This window comes from Achroia grisella, unplaced genomic scaffold (assembly GCF_030625045.1).
Source record: "Achroia grisella isolate CSIRO2021 unplaced genomic scaffold, CSIRO_AGI_Agris_v1 utg1576, whole genome shotgun sequence".
Taxonomy (NCBI): Eukaryota; Metazoa; Arthropoda; class Insecta; order Lepidoptera; family Pyralidae; genus Achroia; species Achroia grisella.
The window spans coordinates 729,909-750,103 of record NW_026712658.1 but is presented as its reverse complement, the minus strand read 5'-3'; the positions used below and the strand labels follow the sequence as shown (position 1 = coordinate 750,103).

The following is a 20,195-nucleotide window of genomic DNA, read 5'->3' as shown; positions in this document are numbered from 1 at the left end:
TAAAAAGTAATTCCAGTGCATGTTTTCCTTTATCCCAAAGCTATTGTATTTTTCCGATTAGGTAATTGATCAAAGAAGAATACAAATAGCCTTTTCCAGTTTAATAACTGTTTTTAATGTCTAACATCAAATGGGAGTCGCATACACCGCTCGAACTGAGTACATTAATATAGCTGAATAATATTACTGCTTCCACTGGAGCTCACACCCTTAACCCAACTCGGTAGCAATGCCGGCAGGTCGAAGCGTGTTTTCACAGCAATGCAAACGTTGCCGGATATGTTAGCGGAGCATACTTTGCCACAATAACCGCAAATACATAATTCGTCTCCATTTAGTGCACTGCTTAGAAATAGGATATTGGGACTAAGCTGCCACTCTTATCTGATTGTAAGTGAGATGTAGTAATAAAATACAGATAGAAAAGTATCTACAGATGATGACTGATTTAAGACTATTTCTAGGTACAGGGGGAAGGGCATTGTTAGTAATTTGGACCAATAACCCATTGCTGGCAATGATCATGTCAGGTTTACCTCCACGCGGTTTCCCCTGGAAAACATCGTGGCAAATTGCCATTCGCCAAGATGGGCTAATTGACCAGACTTCATGCTCATTTTATCATACTCCACTGATGCTCCGCCAGCGTAAACCGTTAGGTGCATCATTCCGTTATCATTCATAAAAAAAGGATTTAGGTACATGTATACATACCTACATAAATATATGGAGTTACAAGCTGGCCTATCTATAATAGGTAATCATTATTTAAATTTATTTGAGAAATTATCGTTTCCAGCCCCACACTTTCGTGGCAAATATACTTGCATACATTTTCTACTGTACATATTTTAATTTTCATATGTTTGAATTTCCATTTCTGTTTTGACGATAGTGCTCTCGATTACTATTTTAGCGCAGCGTTAGCTTATGATAAACTACTTATATAGATACTAGTAATTTTTAGGGGCACAAATTACATGAAAAAAGCAGGGCAACATTTTTTCAATACCCAAATACTGATATCTCTACAAAGCACCATTTGATGATTTATTAGCACTACTTTGCCATTATTAGAATTATACTCCTTCTACATATAGTAGATAATATCTGAATTTGGTTCTTTTTCACAAAGAATAAAAGGTGTTGTAATTATATTATCACATTATCTACGTTAGTACCTAATCACCTCAAAATTTATATTTGATTTGTCATACAGATATGCAGCATCCAAGCCACACTAACACAAAATGAAGTTGTGTACCAAAATATTAAATACCACTTATACAAAAAAATTACGTTTAGTGATCATTTGACAAGTTTGACCAACTTTAGCTTTTAGATGTTTTTTTAATATAATAAAACAACCCAGTCACAATAATGCAGTTTTATTATTTCAAAACATAAACAGAATATATTCGAAGAATCATAAGTATCTAATAACAAACATATATATACATCGAAAATAGATGATACAATTATTAGGTATTTTTAAATGCCTCAGGAATGCTAAGTAATAATTGTGCTCGAAAGGTCACTTATATCTTAAGCCTAAAACAATGATTACAACCTATTAAGTACGCAATAACAATCTAACAATAAATTCAAAAAAACTAATATTCGTAATATCACTGTGTATTTGCATATAGAATGTTAATAACTAGTATATTCATCTTCATGATAGCGATACCATACTATGCCTTATTATGCCTTTAAGTAAATAATTGAAAATATTTGATAAATTTTATAACAGTTTTCAATACATAATAGTACCACAATTTTATATATTTCAAACCATTAACTGACAATGCTTTATTCTATAAGATATGAAATATTTGAACCTCTAAAAATCACACAGTGTGATCTCAAAATTTATCAATCTTTACAAAGTCACTGCTTGGTAATGAAACCACGGAACAATAAAAATTAAATGAATCTATTACAATATATAGATAAATAAATCAGTATTCTTATGTTTGGTATTAGCAAAATTAGTTCACTGAATTACTATTGCGAAAGTATGTTCTAAATAAAATAAACTTTTTTTTTAGTATAATATTATATAGAAGTTGTAATACACACATTAAATATAATGTTCCCATTTGTAATGTTTTTTAATACCAATTGATATTATTATCCTTTGAGCACTTGAACTTTCTAACAATAAATTATCCAGTACATAAGTACACTGTACTTCTAATTTTTGGTGACTTGATATTGTAAACGAAGCAAAATATGTATGTTGCCAACAAGTCACAGAAAAAATAACGATTTTAAAGAAAAACAGAGCTTGTTAAATACAGTTATTACTATAATGTGCTATAATTTTTTTATTTTTTCACCAACAATAGACTAGTACCTATCAAGGCCTGCTTATAGACAGTAAAGTACAATTTCTGATTTAACAATTATTGGGTAATATTCATTGAATCGAAATTGATATTGAACACAAATTGATAAAAAAAACAAATAAAGTCTCATATCAATTATGTATTAAATACCTATAAAAAGTATTACGTTACGTCAGTTAGGTTAGGAGGTTGATAATTTAACAATTTTTAAATCAGAAATCGTTTGTAAGACTAATAGGAAAGAACACATTATGCAATACATTTAAAGCGACCTCACCGCCGCGGTGCCTGTAACAAAAAACTAATTTTAGTTCCTATTAATTATTTACGAGCAAGGTCTTTGTTAATAATATATCTTCAATTTCAATGCTATATTTCACATTTATAAGCAAAAACTGTTCTCGGCACATATAAGTCAGGGTGTTACGTATATAATACTGAAATGATGACAGACTCCAACATATAACTGTTTAATACAATATTTGAATTATTGGCAAATTAGATTCCAAATATTAAAACGGTATAGGAATTACCTCTACTGGGTTTTCTCATCATCCTTGATCTCCTTAACTTGGGGATTGTTCTTCCACACGTAGTAAGAGATGGAAGATGCGTATCCGAGCCAAGCAAGGTATGGAACAAACAGCCAGCCTGCAGTCCTATTCACGCGGGCGAAAGATATCGCGGTGGCTGCAGCTGCTCCGGACAGTACCGACAACTCGATAAAGGCCTATGAATAAAAAATAACAACTTCATAGTCTTCAATGGATACAATACTGCATATCTTTGGTTATGAAGTTATTCTATTTATTTAAGATCAAAAACTGTGCATTGACTAACGTCGAACTACACTTAATCATATATTTTGGAAATGGTTATACTAATCAATCTGTTACATTTACAATAATATTATTGGTCGATTAGTGTACTTTAGGTTTACTAACCAACTTTAAGTCCTTCAATCCAAAGAAGATGGGTGTCCACGCCCAATTGAGAATCAGTTGCCCACCGTATAGAGATAAAGGTACTATTGCGCGTTCTGAAAATAAAACAAATTTATTTAACAATGTATTTATTGAGAGAACATAAACATACGTGAAAATACTAATATAATAAAAGTTAAATTACACCCTATTTTCACGACGGCTGAAACGGCTGAACAGCTTTAAAGATATTTTTATATGAGGAATTTTTATATAATATAAAATTATATTACGAAGACGGCTGGGGGGACAATCTGCTGACGGTGTATCATTTTTCGGGAGATTTGCGACTGTGGGGCTTCGACCCAAACTATGTCCCATCTTCTGTCGTACCCTTTGTATCTAACACGTAGGGAAAATTGAACATAGTGACCCACTGTACCGTAAAAGTCGCTAATTTCTGGTATACATATATTTATGACAAAAGACGAGAGACAGGGTACATTTTACCAAGCATTTATTTTAAAAATATATATTTAAATACATATATATATATATATATAGCTGTCTAGTATCCATAACACAAACTCTGCTTAACTTCGGATCCAGATAGTGTGAATTGAACCTGAGACAAGGTTATTATTATTATTATTACTGTCTCTCAGATAAAATTTGACGCATCAGTAGAAAATTTTCAAAAAATAGGTACGACAAAATTTTATAGAAGGCTACATTGAACTCAAGATTTTTTTGCCTCGCACAACCACATTGTGGAATCACCTTCCAGCAATGGTATTTCCGAACCGATACGATATTGAAACCTTCAAGAAAAGAGCTTATTACTTTTTAAAAGGCCGACAACGTGCAATTCCCCTGGTGTTGCGGGTGCTCATGGGCGGCGGTAATCACTTACCATCAGGTGAGCCGCATGCTCGTTTGTCCCCTGTGTTATAAAAAAAAAATCTTTGGGGTATCAGAGGCGAGGTTTTCTCAGAATAGGTTTGCCATTGTAGTAGTAGTATAAAAAACGAAAAAAGTTTTCTACTACTAGGTCATGACGCAGGATTTATTGTTAGATAATCCCAAGGTCAGGCCTTTCGTAAGAGTAATAATTATTATGTTATATTACATTTTTTAAATTTACTACAGTTCAAGAGTTATATACATTTAAATAAAATTGGAGCGTTTGTTTGTAATATTGAAATAACCGTTTTTACTACATGCATATGAATATAAATACGGATACACCAAAATAACATTTTTTACAATTTTTGTCTGTCTGTCGGTCTGTTTGTTCAGGCTAATCCTTGAAATGGCTGGACCGATTTTGACAGGACTTTTTTTGGCAGGTAGCTGATGTAATAAGGAGTAACTTAGGCTACTTTTATTTTAGAAAAAATCTTTTTCATTAGAAAAATAAAGTTAAATTCCGCGCGGACAGCTAGTATTAAAATATATCCCAAGTATGATATAGTTCGAATAAAATGCAATTCATCTAAGTCAGATTACTCTAATCTTATCGAAATGTCAAATAAAATATTATGTAAACCTTTTGCTTGCCTGCGTAATACATTACGTCTGAGTGTTCTAGATTCTATATCTTATGTATCAATTGTTACAATACTAGATTTTTCTTAGTACATAACAATCTATATCAATTTTACTATACAACATCATGAAGACTCTAATGAACGCACTCATAATCTTTCAGTTATTACTAAATTTGAACAATTTAGTTTTAACAAAATCAAGATACTTTAAGCTTTTTACTAATATTTAAACTTGAAAATTTGTGAGCAGATAAAATTTAGTACTACCTAAAAACAGCTGGACGGATTAATTGAATTTTGATAAAAAAAATAGACCAATATCTTGATTAACTCGTAGGTAAAAAGGAACCTAATTCATTCCAATATGAGCAGTGTAGCAGGACATGTGCTGCTGGTCAATCACCATATTATTAACATGTAAACAATTGCAGTTAGTTAGGTTAGGGTAGTTCCAGGTTATGTAAACCAAAAGAAATGTTCTTGTGCTAATAAGCTACATTGTATAGGTAGATAGGTCAACTATATAGATCTCACTATTGATTTAACTTTCAAATCAATTTGTTCATCAAAACATAAATTAATGATAATAATCTCATTTAATTTTTTCATTGAATATTAGCAGTAGAATTAATGTTACCAACTTAGTTCGCAGGGGATTAAAATTCCCCAGAATATATGGGCTTGTTAGTGAATTTATTTCTCATACAATCTATGCGATTGTTGTTAATATTGTTAAAACTAAATAACAGTACACATACAGAATGCAATGCTTGGCACAATATTAACAATTTGAATGAAAATTCAACCAGAATATACCACAGTTTAAATTAATATAACATGACTTGCTAGAAATTACTACAATTAGTTAGTATAATTGTCTTTATTAACGGAAATAACTAGCTCTTATTTATGACATAACTTACCAGGTTCATCTGCACACTCTTCCCAGACTAAATATGATGCATATCCTATACTACTGTAGAGGACAGTCCAGGCAGGTCCAAAGGCACATTTTGGTGCCGTCCAACTAGGTTTCTTTAAATTGTCATACCAAGTCTTCTCTGTTCCCTTGCAGATTTGACCAGCAAAGTATATGCCATTTGCGAAGCCTCCAATATTGGGTAGGATAATGGAGCCGAGTGCTGTGTAGTTGGCCATGATGAATTCACTAATGATAAATAAAACAGACTAGGTATAAGGTATTTTTAATAACCAAATAACAGTAGCATTTAGAAGGTAAATTATATCTGAAATATTATTTATAAACATGATGCATCTCAACTGACTCACAATGGTGTGTGATACATATATATGAATACATATTTCAATGAATACAATGTTAAAAATCAATCTAGTCATATTACACATTTAAATAATAACAATAAGCTAATAATACAAGGTAATTGTTATGATAATAAATACCTGGCATTATCTAAAGTACTGGTAGTAGTAGTATCATTATTATTCTCCATTATTATAATTTCTTGAGAGCTAAGTCAAGATGCACAGGTAGGTAGGTACATACTAAAATTAAATCGATATACTGACAAGATCGCGTATCTGATAACGTATTATTAATTGGTGTAATGAACACTGATAAGAATCTTGTACTATTCCAAAATTTGTTGACAAGCTTATTAGCACAATAGCCCAGTGCACTATTCATCTTACGGGCATGAATTTAGAACTGAATTTGCAAAGTATAAAAAAAATGGGTAAAATTATTCGTTTAATTTATTACGCAATTGTAGTTTTACTTCGGCATAGGGATGGATTGCTATTTTTTCTTACCAAAATATTAAAAAAAAAGTAAATAAATAGTAACTTACATGAGTACAGTAGCGTTTTTAAAACACTTATAAAAATTTTATTTAACCGTTTTTAGTATTAATAAGGAAATAAAATATTATATTATCTGAACTGAAATGTAAATGACGAAAAAATCAAATATTAAAAGATGAATGACGGATAGATCGGATGACTATGAGAATAATACATTAACTTATTTCAGGCGATGTACAAATGTAACGAGAGGCTAAAGAACGAGAGCCGTCTTAAAATTGTAGCATTTTAGTCATCTGACAGATATCAGATGATCAGTCAATCTTCCTAATCTGTTTTCCATTTAACGCATACAATTACTAACTGTAAATTGTGACGAAAATTCAGCAACTCATTTACTGCATGGAAGAGATGGAAGAATATTTTCAGAATATCATTAGAAAACACTACACTCTACATATATATTTTATAAAATAAGTGACTGTTAACCAAGACTTCGAATTTAAGTTTTTAGTTATTAAATTATATAAAATGTCTAAGATAAAAGTAGCTACTTTATTCTGTACCGAAAGTACTCTCAAAATCAGTTCAGTCATTTCAGGCACTAACAACTACAAACTACAGACTAACATTTTTTTTATGAAAGTATTGTATACTTTTATATACAAAATGCACATGAAAGTGTGTACGATACTTTCACCGTGAAAAGCTATTAATCTGAAGTTACAATAGACACTTTATTTATTTATGTAGATAATAATAATAATAATATTTTTTATTATAGACAGAATACCGAGGAATAAAACTAAAGATTTTATAGGAATTTAGAACGAATGTTCAAGACAACCGCAGGTACAATAGGTAATTTTTATACACGATAAAAGCGTAATTTTTGTCTGACCAACATACTTAAGACTGTCGGAGTGTATCTTTAAGAAGTTTTATTATACCCTCCCTGAAAAACCTAGAGAAAAGTTCATTAAAACCATACTAACCATGATGATTAAATAACTTTGACCAAGTCCAAGTTGCGAGGATGTATACAGTATGCATTGCGAGAGGTATTTTGTTTAGGCAGTCTATTATTAATACTAATCTAGAATAAATACTACTTGACTTTAATTTTATATTAATTTATATATATGAAATAAAAGACAATATTTTTTTAATAAATCGTATATTTACAAGGGAAATAAGTACATACATTTTAATAGTATCACTTTGTTCTCTTCAATTTGTTTAATTCGCCCTGTTGTATTGACGCATCCTTATATATCTGTTTCACCTTTTCCTTTCTTATGTTATCGCTGTAAACAGACATTAAGAAGTGTTATTACAAGAATATCTTATACAAATAGTGTTAAATGTAAAAAATAATTTCAATGTAATCTTTTACAATTCATTAGAATTTGATAGAATAATAATTTTAATAAAAAATCATTAAGAAATTTGAACACTTTGAAATGGACTATAAGATATATATTACTTATGTGTAATCGTGATTTAATATATTTTAGACTAAAATCAGTACCTTACTATTTTCTAGGAAGGTACATATAAGGTACCTAAGGTCATATTTTAGTTAAGTTACTTATAAGAATTTCGGTATCAATATCATAACGGCGACAGCTTTAATGCCGAAACCAGACATTCTGATATTGGCATGATTGATTATTCTATGAACAGAATTATAATGAGAAAACATTTAGAGATAAGTATTCAAAATTCCATGCATATACCTGCGAATCTTCTGTTTGATCTTTACTGAAGCTATGTACGCCTTGTCTCGTCGAATCTCCCTGAGAGCGCCTTTCATCTCTTTTTTATACTTAGTCTGTAACCGTCTTCTCTCGGACTCTTCCCGGGTCAGTTTGGAGCTCTTGCTGCCAGTAAACCTGTAGAAAAGAATATCAAAAGTTCTCTTTAATCTATCATATATATATTTCGTCGAAAATATCAAACTACCAAACGCCACAGAACTCAATGTTCCAATATTAAACTTTAACGAACAATGGCGCTGGCGATAGAGATAAAAATCACTAATAAATAACTCTTTAACTAAAGATCACTGTATCTCATAAAACAAATAATCCTGGCAAAAATATATATATATATATATATACTGTTATAGACTTATTAAGATGGCTTCTAAAAATCTCCTTACTAATGAAATGACAGATTGGAGTTTTTTAAAATTACATTCAATTATTTGTTGAGTACCTCTGTCTAACCTACTATAGCGCTAAAAGTAAGTTTTACAAGGTTCATAACGATTTCAAGAAATTCCTATTGATTGTATTTTATATATGTAAAGAGCATGATGCTGTTCATGTTTACATGACTCAGTTACAATTTTTATCCAATTAGCATAAAAATTTTAACTGCACTGTTATTACATTTTGTGGCAAATACTTACACTTCCTGTATATCTGGTTCATATAACCTCAATAATTTAGGTTTAGCTTTCTCTGAGGTCATTGGTGTATATGTTTTCACCTCCAAACTTTCTTTCATGTACTGTATTATTTTGCCCACAATACTGGCTACTTTCTTAGGATACAACTCCAAATCGATACGACCCATTAACCGTATGTGAGGTTCAAAAATACATTCCTGTGCTTCTAAATCATTGAAATTATCAAATAACTCTTTTAACATTGTAGAACTAAGCAGCAAACACTTTATTTTGAAATTATTATCGATGCTATCTGTCACCAAGTCCTTAGCTGCCATTTTTTGTTCAACATTTATTGTAGAACAATCATCTTCCAAATTCAAAATTTTTGCGTCAGTGTGCAAACGAAATGGCGGGACAACTTGCACAGGATTTAAAATAGAGGTATTTGCACACAAATACAAAATTCCACGAAGAAAATTCACAACAGATGGTACTAATCTCTTTGATAGAACTGTATATTCTAAAATTAGGGACGCAATAAAAAGTCCTCTAGACAACGAATATGCATTATTAAATGTACAAGTAGTTAATATTTCAGACATAAAAATCAATGATGGAGTAGTTACAGGATGTCTATAATCCGAAGTTGGATATAATAATGATACTAACTTAAAAAATATTAAAGTATCTAAATCGGGCATTAATTTACGTTTCTTTTTGAACATAATATACTTCTCTTTGATCAGCTGAACTAAAAATTTCTTAGTGGAAACTTTATTAGTTTTTGATAAATCGTAAAAGAATGGTGCTAGCTTATCAAATATTAGAAACGACTTGATAACCTCTCCTTCGTTATTTAGCCCAATAAACAAATCATTAATATATTGTAGCATGTGAGCATACAATCTGCTAAGAAATTCCTTATTATTCTCAGCTAAACTTGGGTCATAACTCTTTATAAGTTTTTGTAGTGCAGTCGCCTGTTGCACTGGAGTTTTTCCTGAGAGCAATTCCTGAAAAAAATATGAGAGATATATAGATGTCACAAATAGTCTAATTTAAATAAAGTCGTGATCAAATTTAATTTAAAATTATTTGTATAACATTAAGGGTAGTAACTTCAGTTATAGTCTGATTTTTATTCAGAGACTGCGTATTTATCGACCCCTCATTCAAACATGATAACAACACTTTCAATTGAAATTTTGCCGTCGATATTTACGTTTTACTACGTTTTACGTTTTTACTGTAATATTACATTAAATATAAAAGTATTTTTTACATCTTATAATTTCAATGTCTTGCACATTTTTCTAGTTTAAAAGATAAATTGGTCTTAAATTAATTGATAAACAATCTAGCTCAAATTAGCTAACTCGTAAGATCAATACACTTGTATAGCTAAAGATAGGTTTTATTTTTTGGTAAAAATCGAGTTTTTCAGTTACTCGTAAATTTAAAAAAAGTTTGTTTTAGATTTACAGGTAACTAAAAAACTGGGTTAGGTTTAGGCCATGCAGTCCTAACTAATTTCCTTAACATTTCACCTAATCTGTATTAGAATTATATACATAATGATGAATTATATAGATATTAATGAGAAAATATATAGATATAATTAAGGGTGTATTGAGAAATATAAATTAAGCCCATTAATTGGCACCTAAAAAGCTACTATCGGCGATATGTTGCATCAAAGCTAGTCTACAAAGGCGCTATTAGGTTATGACGCGCAAAAAGATTATTATAAAAACAAACCATATAGTTATGAGCAACAGTTTGTGATATGCTATCTATCTATATTCATATAATATTACAAAAAACATTGTTGATTCAGCAAATGTTAGAATAGATTACCTTCAGATTATCCCCTTCAGCTAATTTAAGTTCAAAGAATGATCTTATTTTTCTATCAACTTCTTCCTTTGTATCTTCATCATCACTTTCCCCATCTGACTCTCGTAGATCTTTTAAATCATCAAATATTTCTTTGTCCGATTGTTCACTGTCTTCATCAGAATCTTCTTCCTCTGTATCTGAAATTTCTTTCGAGCTATTTTTCCATTTATTTTTGCTATTGGCATCATTGGAAATCTCTTGTTCAACATCAGATATCTCATTTTCAGATGTATCTTCAGAGTTACTTTCTTTTTGGATCAATAACTTGTTACTTTTCACAGTCTTTGTCATCTTGTTTTCTAGTACTTGGTCATTAATTACACTATTTTCTTCTTCATTGGATTCTTCTTCCTTCTCATTTAAATTATTGTCTGAATCATTGCCATTATTTTTTAGATTGCGTAACTTTTTTAGATTGTTATTAACAATATTTTTTTCTAGTTTTGATTCCCTTTTAATAAGTTTATCATCATTTTCTTCAGTAGTTAAATTTTGAACAACACTATCATCTTCATCCTCAGAGCTTACATCATCCTCTTCATCGTCGTTGTCATCGTCGTCGTCTTCAGACGATGTATCAGATATTCCATCATCAAATTTAGGTTTTGCATTTGGTACTAAAATAAAATATTTTAATTAAAATGTATCACTTAATTGTAATGTCATCACTTGTTTTTTATAACCTACCGCTCATTCAGAAAGGTGTCTTATCAGAAGGAGAATGAGAAAAACATGTATTGCTCTTTTCAATAATTTAGTTGTAACTTTACATTTTTAAATAATGTTTAAGAAAGTTGAAGTTTAAAAGAAAGTATTGGAATTTACCTGAATAATCTTTGAGAATGTTTTCAGGTACTAAAGGTTTTCCGTCTTTGTCGTAGGCTAACATGAATTCCTTCTTATCTTCTAATTCAAAATTATCATCCAGATCATCTGCTGACCTAGACAGAATATACAATTATTAAAAAAAAACGAAATGGTGGTGGTTTATATGATATTGTTTAATATAATATAATAAAAAGAACTATTATATATTGTAGACATGTTGTTTAATATATTTCTAAATTCTACCTGTGTTTTCCTGCAGGTTTCTGAACCTTGGGTGCAGATAACTCATCATCTCCCAACATCCTTTCTTGTCTCTCTCTTTCCCACTGTGCCATTTTCTCCCCTTCTTCTTTAGCCTGTTTCTCATCAGTTTTCAATCCATCTGAAGGCTACAATGTAATATAAGAACAATTGATCTTAAATTAATGAACACACTTTATTTCAATATATCCAGACAATATAATTAACGGAATTGGCGGAATAGTAAGTTATATTTTTTCCTAAAAAAGCAACAATTACTTGAATAATCAAATAAACAAAGAATGTATTTGTTGTTTGTAAAATTAAATGCATATTAGCATCAAATATTTATGGAACACAAAGGATTAGGTAATTAATTTATTACTAGTAGATGTCATTGTTAAATATAACAACTGTAAACTCACTGTGCCCCTTTTTTCAAACTTCAATTCCCTCATCATTTTATCATAATCCTGATTCTTTTTCTCCACTTGACTCAAGAGTTTATCTATTACAGATTCATTTTCAACTCTAGCCTTCTTAAAAACAACAGGCTGTAAATCCTTCCATTCACTATCTAACTTCTCTGTCAAGTCTAAAGTCTGTTCTTTCTCCTTTTGTTTCTCGGCTTTTCTTTTCTTAGATTCTGCTATAAGTTGTTCGATGAGATCTTTATGAGATTTAGCACCATCTTTTGAATCTGTCTTAGAAAGGATTCCACCGCCGAAATGACCTTCTGATACAAAGTCATCTGAAATCCAAAAAAACTGTGATTATGACTTGAGTTCCTACTTCAAGAGCTTAAATTCAAATACTGTGGTTATGTTTCAGGTTATCATCAAATGAAAATTTACTTCAAATATAATAAATAAAAGTGTAATATGCATTTCAAAGGTGTATTTCTCTATATTTCTTTGCACTATGTATACACATATGTATAATAAAGTCTTAAAATGGCGCTTCAAAAAAACAAATGTATTTATTTGTTATGGATTCAAGAAGAATTAGAATGAATTTAAGTTGTTGTTAATTGAATTAAAGTCACTAAAGACGGCTATAACATTGCTAAACACAAATTATTATTATTATTAATATTTCAATAGGCCATTGTGGTGTCATATAGATTATTTTTTTATTGTTGTTATCTGATTACCATACATACATGGTATCTAGAAATATGTATAATATGTGCAAGAAGTTGCAGGCACAACTACATAAATAATTTTAATCAACCAGAATGACACTTTATCAGACTAATATAAACATATTATGCTTCAATATCATAGTTTCAATACCATCTAGGCCTCCAAATTTTCCTCTCTCTTCATTTTCATCATCAGATGATCTAGGATCATCAAATTTCTCAATCTGCTCCAGTGTTTGCCCTCTGAAAAGAGATTTCATGACATAATGAAATCATGCAATCATAGCCTGTTCATTTTTTAGTAATCTTATATTATTAAGTAATCAATTATGTATTGCTTGTGACCTGCCCCTGTGAGCTTTACATGAATGTATTAAATTAATTTCTCAGCTCTATATTAACACACATGTATTACATATATAAAGCATAGAGAAGGCATGACTCTTTTATTTTCATGAATATTTACACTTATTTTATTTAATAATATTACTAGTATGCCTAGACATTTTACTAAGATTGCACAGTGTTTTTTTCTCCAACCTGTAAAATAAATATTTACCCACCTATGAGTTAAAATTTCATCATCAGCTAAATTATAAATGCTCTTCTTACTGTGCTGCCTTGCCCTTTCAGCAGCAAACCTGGCAACCATACGATCTTCAGTAGACAATTCATTATTCTTTTCTCCAATACGACGATCAATGAAGGTATTTGTCTTATTCATCAATCTCATTTCAGTACCAAGGGTCTCCTTTCTCTAAAATAAAAAAAACTTATCTAACATATTGATATGTATGTATTATTACCATTTTATATTACTAGTGTTTAGAAAATGATTCTAATTTCTTTATTAATTAGATCAACTAAAAATAGTGTACCTGTTATTAATATACTTTTTTACATTAAATAATTTATTTTACCTCATTACTTAATGAACATTGTATGTTGAAACATTTATTTGGCAGATGTAATGATGTTAGTTAAGGAATTTATTTACATCTACCCAAAATAATATCACTGGAGTGGACTGCAGTCCTTATCATGGCTTGTGTAAACAAGTCCATCTCACATCTCATAACCAATTATGTTTATATATCTATATCTAATAGGATCTAACTAACTACTGTACTACCTAATCACTATAATGATACCTAATTGGCTGATTTAAAAACTTACAGCGATGTTGTCAGTTTCATGCATAAAAAAGAATTGCTGAATGTTTCATACAAGTCTGAATATATATAACTTTCAGACTTGTATGAAACACTTGGAGTTATTTAGAAGATAAGAAGAATAAATACCTTTTTAATGGCCTTAGCACGTGATACACCTGGTAAACCTTTATCATGTTTGGACTTCTTACCCAAAACTTTAAGTTTTTCTCTATTTATGTGTACTTCAAATGGATTTAACTTTTTTTTGTTGCTCTCCTTTTCTCTCCTCTTAGCATGCACAGTGTCAGCCAATTTATGATTCTTTTTATTTTTTGCTTTAGCCATTTCTTATTTTTTAATCGGCAATATTTAAATATAAACAAGCATTCTTACTCTTTAGGTTATGTGAGCGTGGTTTTGACACTTGAATTATTTATTTTAATTGAAATAATTATTATCTGAAATATTTAAATTTCAGTTATTTCTTGATAAATGTAGAAATTCTACTTTTACTTTTGTAGTATCAATTTTATTTTAAATTGACAAGGAATTGAACAATTTACATTAAAAAAGACTAAAGAATTTTTTTTTATTACTTTATTCTTTAGGCAAAGGGAACACTGCTCATACAGCCATAATTTTTTTTTTTATTTATACGCGACGTTTGACAATAACATATTGGTATAATGACTTGTTCAGAAAAACCGAACCAAAAAAAAAAAAGACTTTTTCAATCCATTTTTTCGGCTGGATAGCATTTTATGTTCTTTAAGCTTTTTTGAATAACATTGATGTCATTCTTTCCCTTATTATACGATATATCATTTATATTTCTCATTAAATTTTGTAGTTTAGTGCAGTATTCATAATAATTATATTAAACTTATAACGTTTTTATGTATGTATGTATAATAAATAAATAAATATTTCTAATATTTTGAACACATTTTTATTGTGAAGAGTATCCAGATCCAGTAATTCTATTGGTTCATTCCGATGGTCGTGATCCGACTATACCCGAATGTTCCTTCGGCTACTTTCGTTGTGACGCCGTGTGCATCTAGTGCGTAGGTATATTATTGTCTGGCTGTTTGGCTTCTATCTTCTAGTACTGTGTGTCAGGTGGCCGGCTAAACCAAATCTACTTACACGAATAAAATGGCAGACGTTAGCAAAGAAGAACTTGAAAAAGAGATTGCCAGTGAGTAATATAGCTTCAATTTTACCTAAATATTTTTTTCTGTCCAAAATATATTTATATGAAAATAATTTTAACAAAATAGATGCTTGGGTTAACATCTGCCCAGGGGCCGCGTAATGGCTTCCTATAATGAAGTCTTTCAGAACTTAGGATTTTCGTATCTTGTAATTCAAATATCTCTGATAGTATGTTGTTTATGCCAAAATGTTTCAAGTGAAAGTTGTTTAGGACTTTCATGCGGTATTCTCGGCAATAATGGCTTGATTTATTGTCTCCTAATTACGTCTGCTCACTGGTGGTTTATTTTTATGCAACGCGTAAGAATCCACCACGTATGAAACTCTGTAATGGCGGAACTTTATAACAATAAAGTGTTGTAAAATGGTGCGCATAATAGTTCAGAATAACTTTTGCTTGAAACATTTTCCAAAAGATCAAAGATTTAATATGGAAATGAAATTTTTGTGTAAAATCATGTTTTGTCAATTATTATGCCGCCATTGGTACGTTCCAAAACGCGCATAAACACACATCGATCAGTACAGTTCGTGATTGCACATCAAAAAACAAAGGATTTAACATTTTCAATTCGTTTTACTATTTATTGTGATAGGTAAAAATAATCTATTCCTGTAATAAGAGATAAATTGATATGGTTTTTATTTTAGCGGGAATTTCAAAAGCGAAATAGTTGCTTTAAATTTTAGTGTAAGAATAACAGCCTTAGTTATTGTTCCATGTAAAAAGATAATACTTTAGGTAGATATAGTAAATAATAAAAATACCAGTTTCTTACACTACTTATCTATTTCTTTTTAAAGATTGGTTTGATACAATTATGTCATCGTTTATCATAGGTATATAGCAAATTGCACTTATTTAAACTTAAAATGATTTCAGGTGTTATTCTAAGTGGGATGTTATTTTAAAATATGTACACATATATTGGTGAACTTTCATAATAATGACTACACAATATTTTAGATTAGTACAACATTAGCTAAGTTTGTAACAGAGGGGTCTCAGATATTGTACTATAACAAAATATGTTTGAATGATAAAAAAAAATGTAATCAAAATGGTTCCTGTAAGTAAATTAAATTCACTGTCTACAGGCATTGTATGTAATGTATTGTGTAATGTGTATAATGAAATTATTATTGAAAATATGTATATAAAAAGCATACCTTTAAAAAAAGAGTTATATATGTTTATTTAAGGGTATATTTTATATATAATTTTAATTGGTAAACTAAACCACTTTCAGTATATCTGCATTTCTAAAGTTATGCTGTTAAAGAATTCTATTGGCATTAAGCGACTTATTGTATGTTTATTTCAATATAGTTTAAATAAAAAAATAAGTACAGTTGTCTTTTATTTTTCAGAGATACTAAAAAATGCGGATTTGGCTAAGACATCAACAAACAAAGTCATTCAAAAGCTTGAGGAAGTATTTGAGGTGGAACTGGCTGAGAAAAAGAAAATGATAGACCAAATGGTGATAGAGTATGTGAATGCACAAGGCTCTGATGATGAAAATGATGAGGAAGACGATGATGATGAGGAGGTATATTTTGGAAATTTGTTATATTAATTTTAATAATCCTATTTTATACTAAGATCATATATACTTTCTGCTTGTCTATATTTTTCAAGAATTTATACTTGTTTTAAATATCTATTTCTTAATAAAGTCTATAGTGGATAAAAATTATAATGGAATACTTTGTGTGTGCTGCCATGCATAACAAGAAATTCAGCTTGTGTGGATGTCCATTAGTGAGGCATTGTGTCGTTATAAATAAAGAAATTAAAAGTGAGGGCACTTCTAGGTTATATGTCCCCTGCATCTATACTAATTATTATAAATATAAAAATGGGTCTGTCTGTCTGTTAATTTGTTACCTTTTCACAACAAAATGGCTTAAGGTGAATCTCAATGAAACTTGATGTGATGATAAATTGCATTACGTGAATATTTACACACTATCTATTATTTCAAAAAGTAGACTAAGTTGCGGGTAATACCTAGCATAAAATACATCTCATCTGTCTATTTTTTCTACACTTCATGAGGTCCAATGACATACACAAATTTGATTATTTGGCTTTAGGGCCACTGTAAAGCTTTCATTTCATATTATTTTCAAAATTAGGAGGAAGAAGAAAAACCAAAGAAAACAACCAAGCGTGCTGCACCTGTCTCCAAGAGATCCACCAAGAAACGCAAAGATTCATCTGAAGATGAAGAAGACAACAGTGACAGTGAATATGAGAAGGTGAATATTTTTAGTATAGAGCTGAAACTTGGTCTATCCAGTTTATCCAAAAAAGTATTAATTAAAACTAATTCTTAATATGCTTTATTCAGAAAGTGTTAAAAAGAGTTATATATAATTTCATAGGGAAATGTGCATTGATTATGCTTACATATGTATGACCAAGGTAAAGTTTGTATAATGGTGCTGATTTTATATATTATGTAATTATATACTAGTAGTTCTTGTAAATATTGTCATGTCTGAAAAAGCTTTTGCACCTACCAGATTCAATTGTGTTTTCAATTAAAATATATTAACACAGTTTGATACCATTTCGTCCAGCTGTTTAGGTGTTAATAGACAAACACTCATTGAGATATGATTTACTATTATTACTAAATGTAATGTTTCATTTTCACATACCAGTAATCAGATATTTCAATTGTTGGCACTAAATAATAACCACCATAACTACTTATAATTTCTACACAAATGCACTCCTTTTAATTTTGTTTAGTCATACTCTAATAATAAAGCAGTATCAGGTTAAATATAATATTTATAATTTTTTTTTTTCAGGAGAAGCCTAAGAAGAAGAAGGGTAAAAAGAAGGATTCAGATGACGACTTTGATGGCGGCCGGGGCAAGAAAGACAAAAAGAAGGCACCCAAAACAAAAAAGGTACTTGTTTCAATAGAACTTACAGAAAACGTAAAAAAAGATGTTATCTTAAAAATTATCATAAATGAAAATAGTAACACATTTATCTGAATTTTAATGGTTTTAACTACATGTTATCACTATTATTATGTACTTAGCATCTTATATTTAAGTGTGGGTCAGCAGGACTTCATAGTAGGAATCTGGAACAATATCATGAATGTATTATTATGGATTATTTAGAGTCAGCACCTTATCATTTCATTTCATCATTGTCATCATGTTTTACCTATTCGCCGTCGTATCTGTGCTGCCTTTCTTCTCATGCATATCGTCTATTCCACATTCCATTTATCTTCTAATTTGTTGTCCTCTCTCTTTTCCTCCACGTTTCTTTAAGACATGGTCCTCGCTCCTCCGCATGTCATGCTCAAACCAAGACAATAAAAATAAACTATAATACTTCAGGCGGGCGGCCGTGGAAAGGGAGGTGGCTACACACGCGCTTATAAGCTATCGCCAGCGCTATCTGCTCTCATGGGCGCCGATGAGATGCCGCGCCACGAAGTCGTTAAACGTGTCTGGGCTATCATCAAGGAGAAGAAACTGTACGACCCCAACAACCGCCAGTTTGCCATTTGCGATGACGCCCTCTACAAGGTTATTGGGACCAAGCGCTTCCGCACATTTGGCATGATGAAGTACCTCAAATCACACTTCATCGATGAGTAAACCTTTTTCGATACCTAGTTTGTCGATTGGCGTGGGTTTATGAATTGGAAGTAAGAGACTTATTTGCATCAGAATATTGATTGTATATTAAATAAAGTGTGACTTAAGAGGTATTTCCAATAAGTATAACAATTTGATGATATTGACAGCTCTAATTTTGTGTTTTTTTTTTATTAATAAAAATATCATATTGACTTACAAGTTATCAATTTTTGTTTAAAATCGTTGGTACCTCCATATGAGGGAAATCACTGAGTGTGATTGATTCTACTCAAGATATGGAATAGTAAAGTGTTATTTTTCATTTCTTTTATGTTTATATATTGCTTTTTCGGTTAATGTATTACTACTACTAGAAAGGTCCAAAATATATAATAAATATATAAATGGTTAGACATATACAAATTATCTTCGATAACTTAAGTCAACCATGCACCTACATTGTGTAGGTTTACTTTGTTATGTGTTGCATTATGCAATGAGATATCTAACGTCACCAAACGTAAATTGAATACAATTGTTATTTATTTTTACCTAATCTCATTGCAGTCTGGGTACATGCCGGGATAGAATTAAATAAAATTAAAAATCATAAAACTTGACAGGAGATAGCTATTTTGTCTTTCTTATATGGAGAGCCTTTTATTACAAGTTGAAATTAAAGTTTTCCTTTGCAAAGGAATTTTGTAAGAACTGCTGAAAAGCCATTCCTACAGAAAAGCTAGTCTCAACTAGATTACAGTAATTGTAATGTCAATCGACGAATTAGTAAATATATAGTAGCTAAGTTAGATTTAAGAAATCCATGAAAGAAATTTCAGTAATGTAGTGGTAATGTGAGGTTTGGTTTATTTGCGAGTGTCATATTTTGATGTCTATTACACTGAATATAGAAGATAAATTGAAATCTATTTAATTGCAAGCTTGACACACGTGAGTATTCTCTTAAAACCTTAGTTTTAAGAAAAATTGCTGTGATATCTTTTATTGGATTACAATTTGTTTTTCAAAATATTAATATTAAAGGCAGCAATTTATATTCATTACAGGAGAAAAATCTTAATGTTTG

General features: G+C 30.2%; 3 protein-coding genes across 4 annotated transcripts; 1 reads left to right on the top strand and 2 right to left on the bottom strand.

The window, feature by feature from the left end:
- Positions 1 to 2,053: 2,053 nt before the first annotated feature.
- On the bottom strand, positions 2,054 to 6,853 carry LOC131841259 (translocator protein). 2 transcript variants are annotated; one of them, XM_059189543.1, is made up of 5 exons: positions 6,654 to 6,853; positions 5,748 to 5,992; positions 3,296 to 3,390; positions 2,885 to 3,081; positions 2,054 to 2,639 (listed from the first exon to the last, which is right to left on the bottom strand). In XM_059189543.1, exons 2-4 carry the CDS (start codon positions 5,980 to 5,982, stop codon positions 2,887 to 2,889), a joined length of 525 nt encoding a protein of 174 aa, XP_059045526.1. In that variant the 5' UTR covers positions 5,983 to 5,992; positions 6,654 to 6,853; the 3' UTR covers positions 2,054 to 2,639; positions 2,885 to 2,886. The 2 variants fall into 2 exon arrangements, with proteins under 2 accessions (XP_059045526.1, XP_059045525.1); XM_059189542.1 differs by lacking the exon at positions 6,654 to 6,853 and adding an exon at positions 6,247 to 6,346.
- A 931-nt stretch (positions 6,854 to 7,784) lies between these two features.
- Positions 7,785 to 14,654, bottom strand: LOC131841258 (nucleolar protein 14 homolog). The gene is made up of 10 exons (XM_059189541.1): positions 14,417 to 14,654; positions 13,679 to 13,872; positions 13,267 to 13,358; positions 12,397 to 12,722; positions 11,975 to 12,120; positions 11,729 to 11,844; positions 10,862 to 11,520; positions 9,023 to 10,017; positions 8,346 to 8,501; positions 7,785 to 7,913 (listed from the first exon to the last, which is right to left on the bottom strand). Exons 1-10 carry the CDS (start codon positions 14,612 to 14,614, stop codon positions 7,823 to 7,825), a joined length of 2,973 nt encoding a protein of 990 aa, XP_059045524.1. The 5' UTR covers positions 14,615 to 14,654; the 3' UTR covers positions 7,785 to 7,822.
- A 684-nt stretch (positions 14,655 to 15,338) lies between these two features.
- Positions 15,339 to 19,495, top strand: LOC131841251 (uncharacterized). Its single transcript, XM_059189531.1, has 5 exons — positions 15,339 to 15,470; positions 16,859 to 17,040; positions 17,630 to 17,752; positions 18,314 to 18,415; positions 18,863 to 19,495. The coding sequence occupies exons 1-5, from the start codon at positions 15,428 to 15,430 to the stop codon at positions 19,124 to 19,126; spliced, it is 714 nt and encodes a 237-aa protein (XP_059045514.1). The 5' UTR covers positions 15,339 to 15,427; the 3' UTR covers positions 19,127 to 19,495.
- The last annotated feature ends 700 nt before the right edge of the window (positions 19,496 to 20,195 follow it).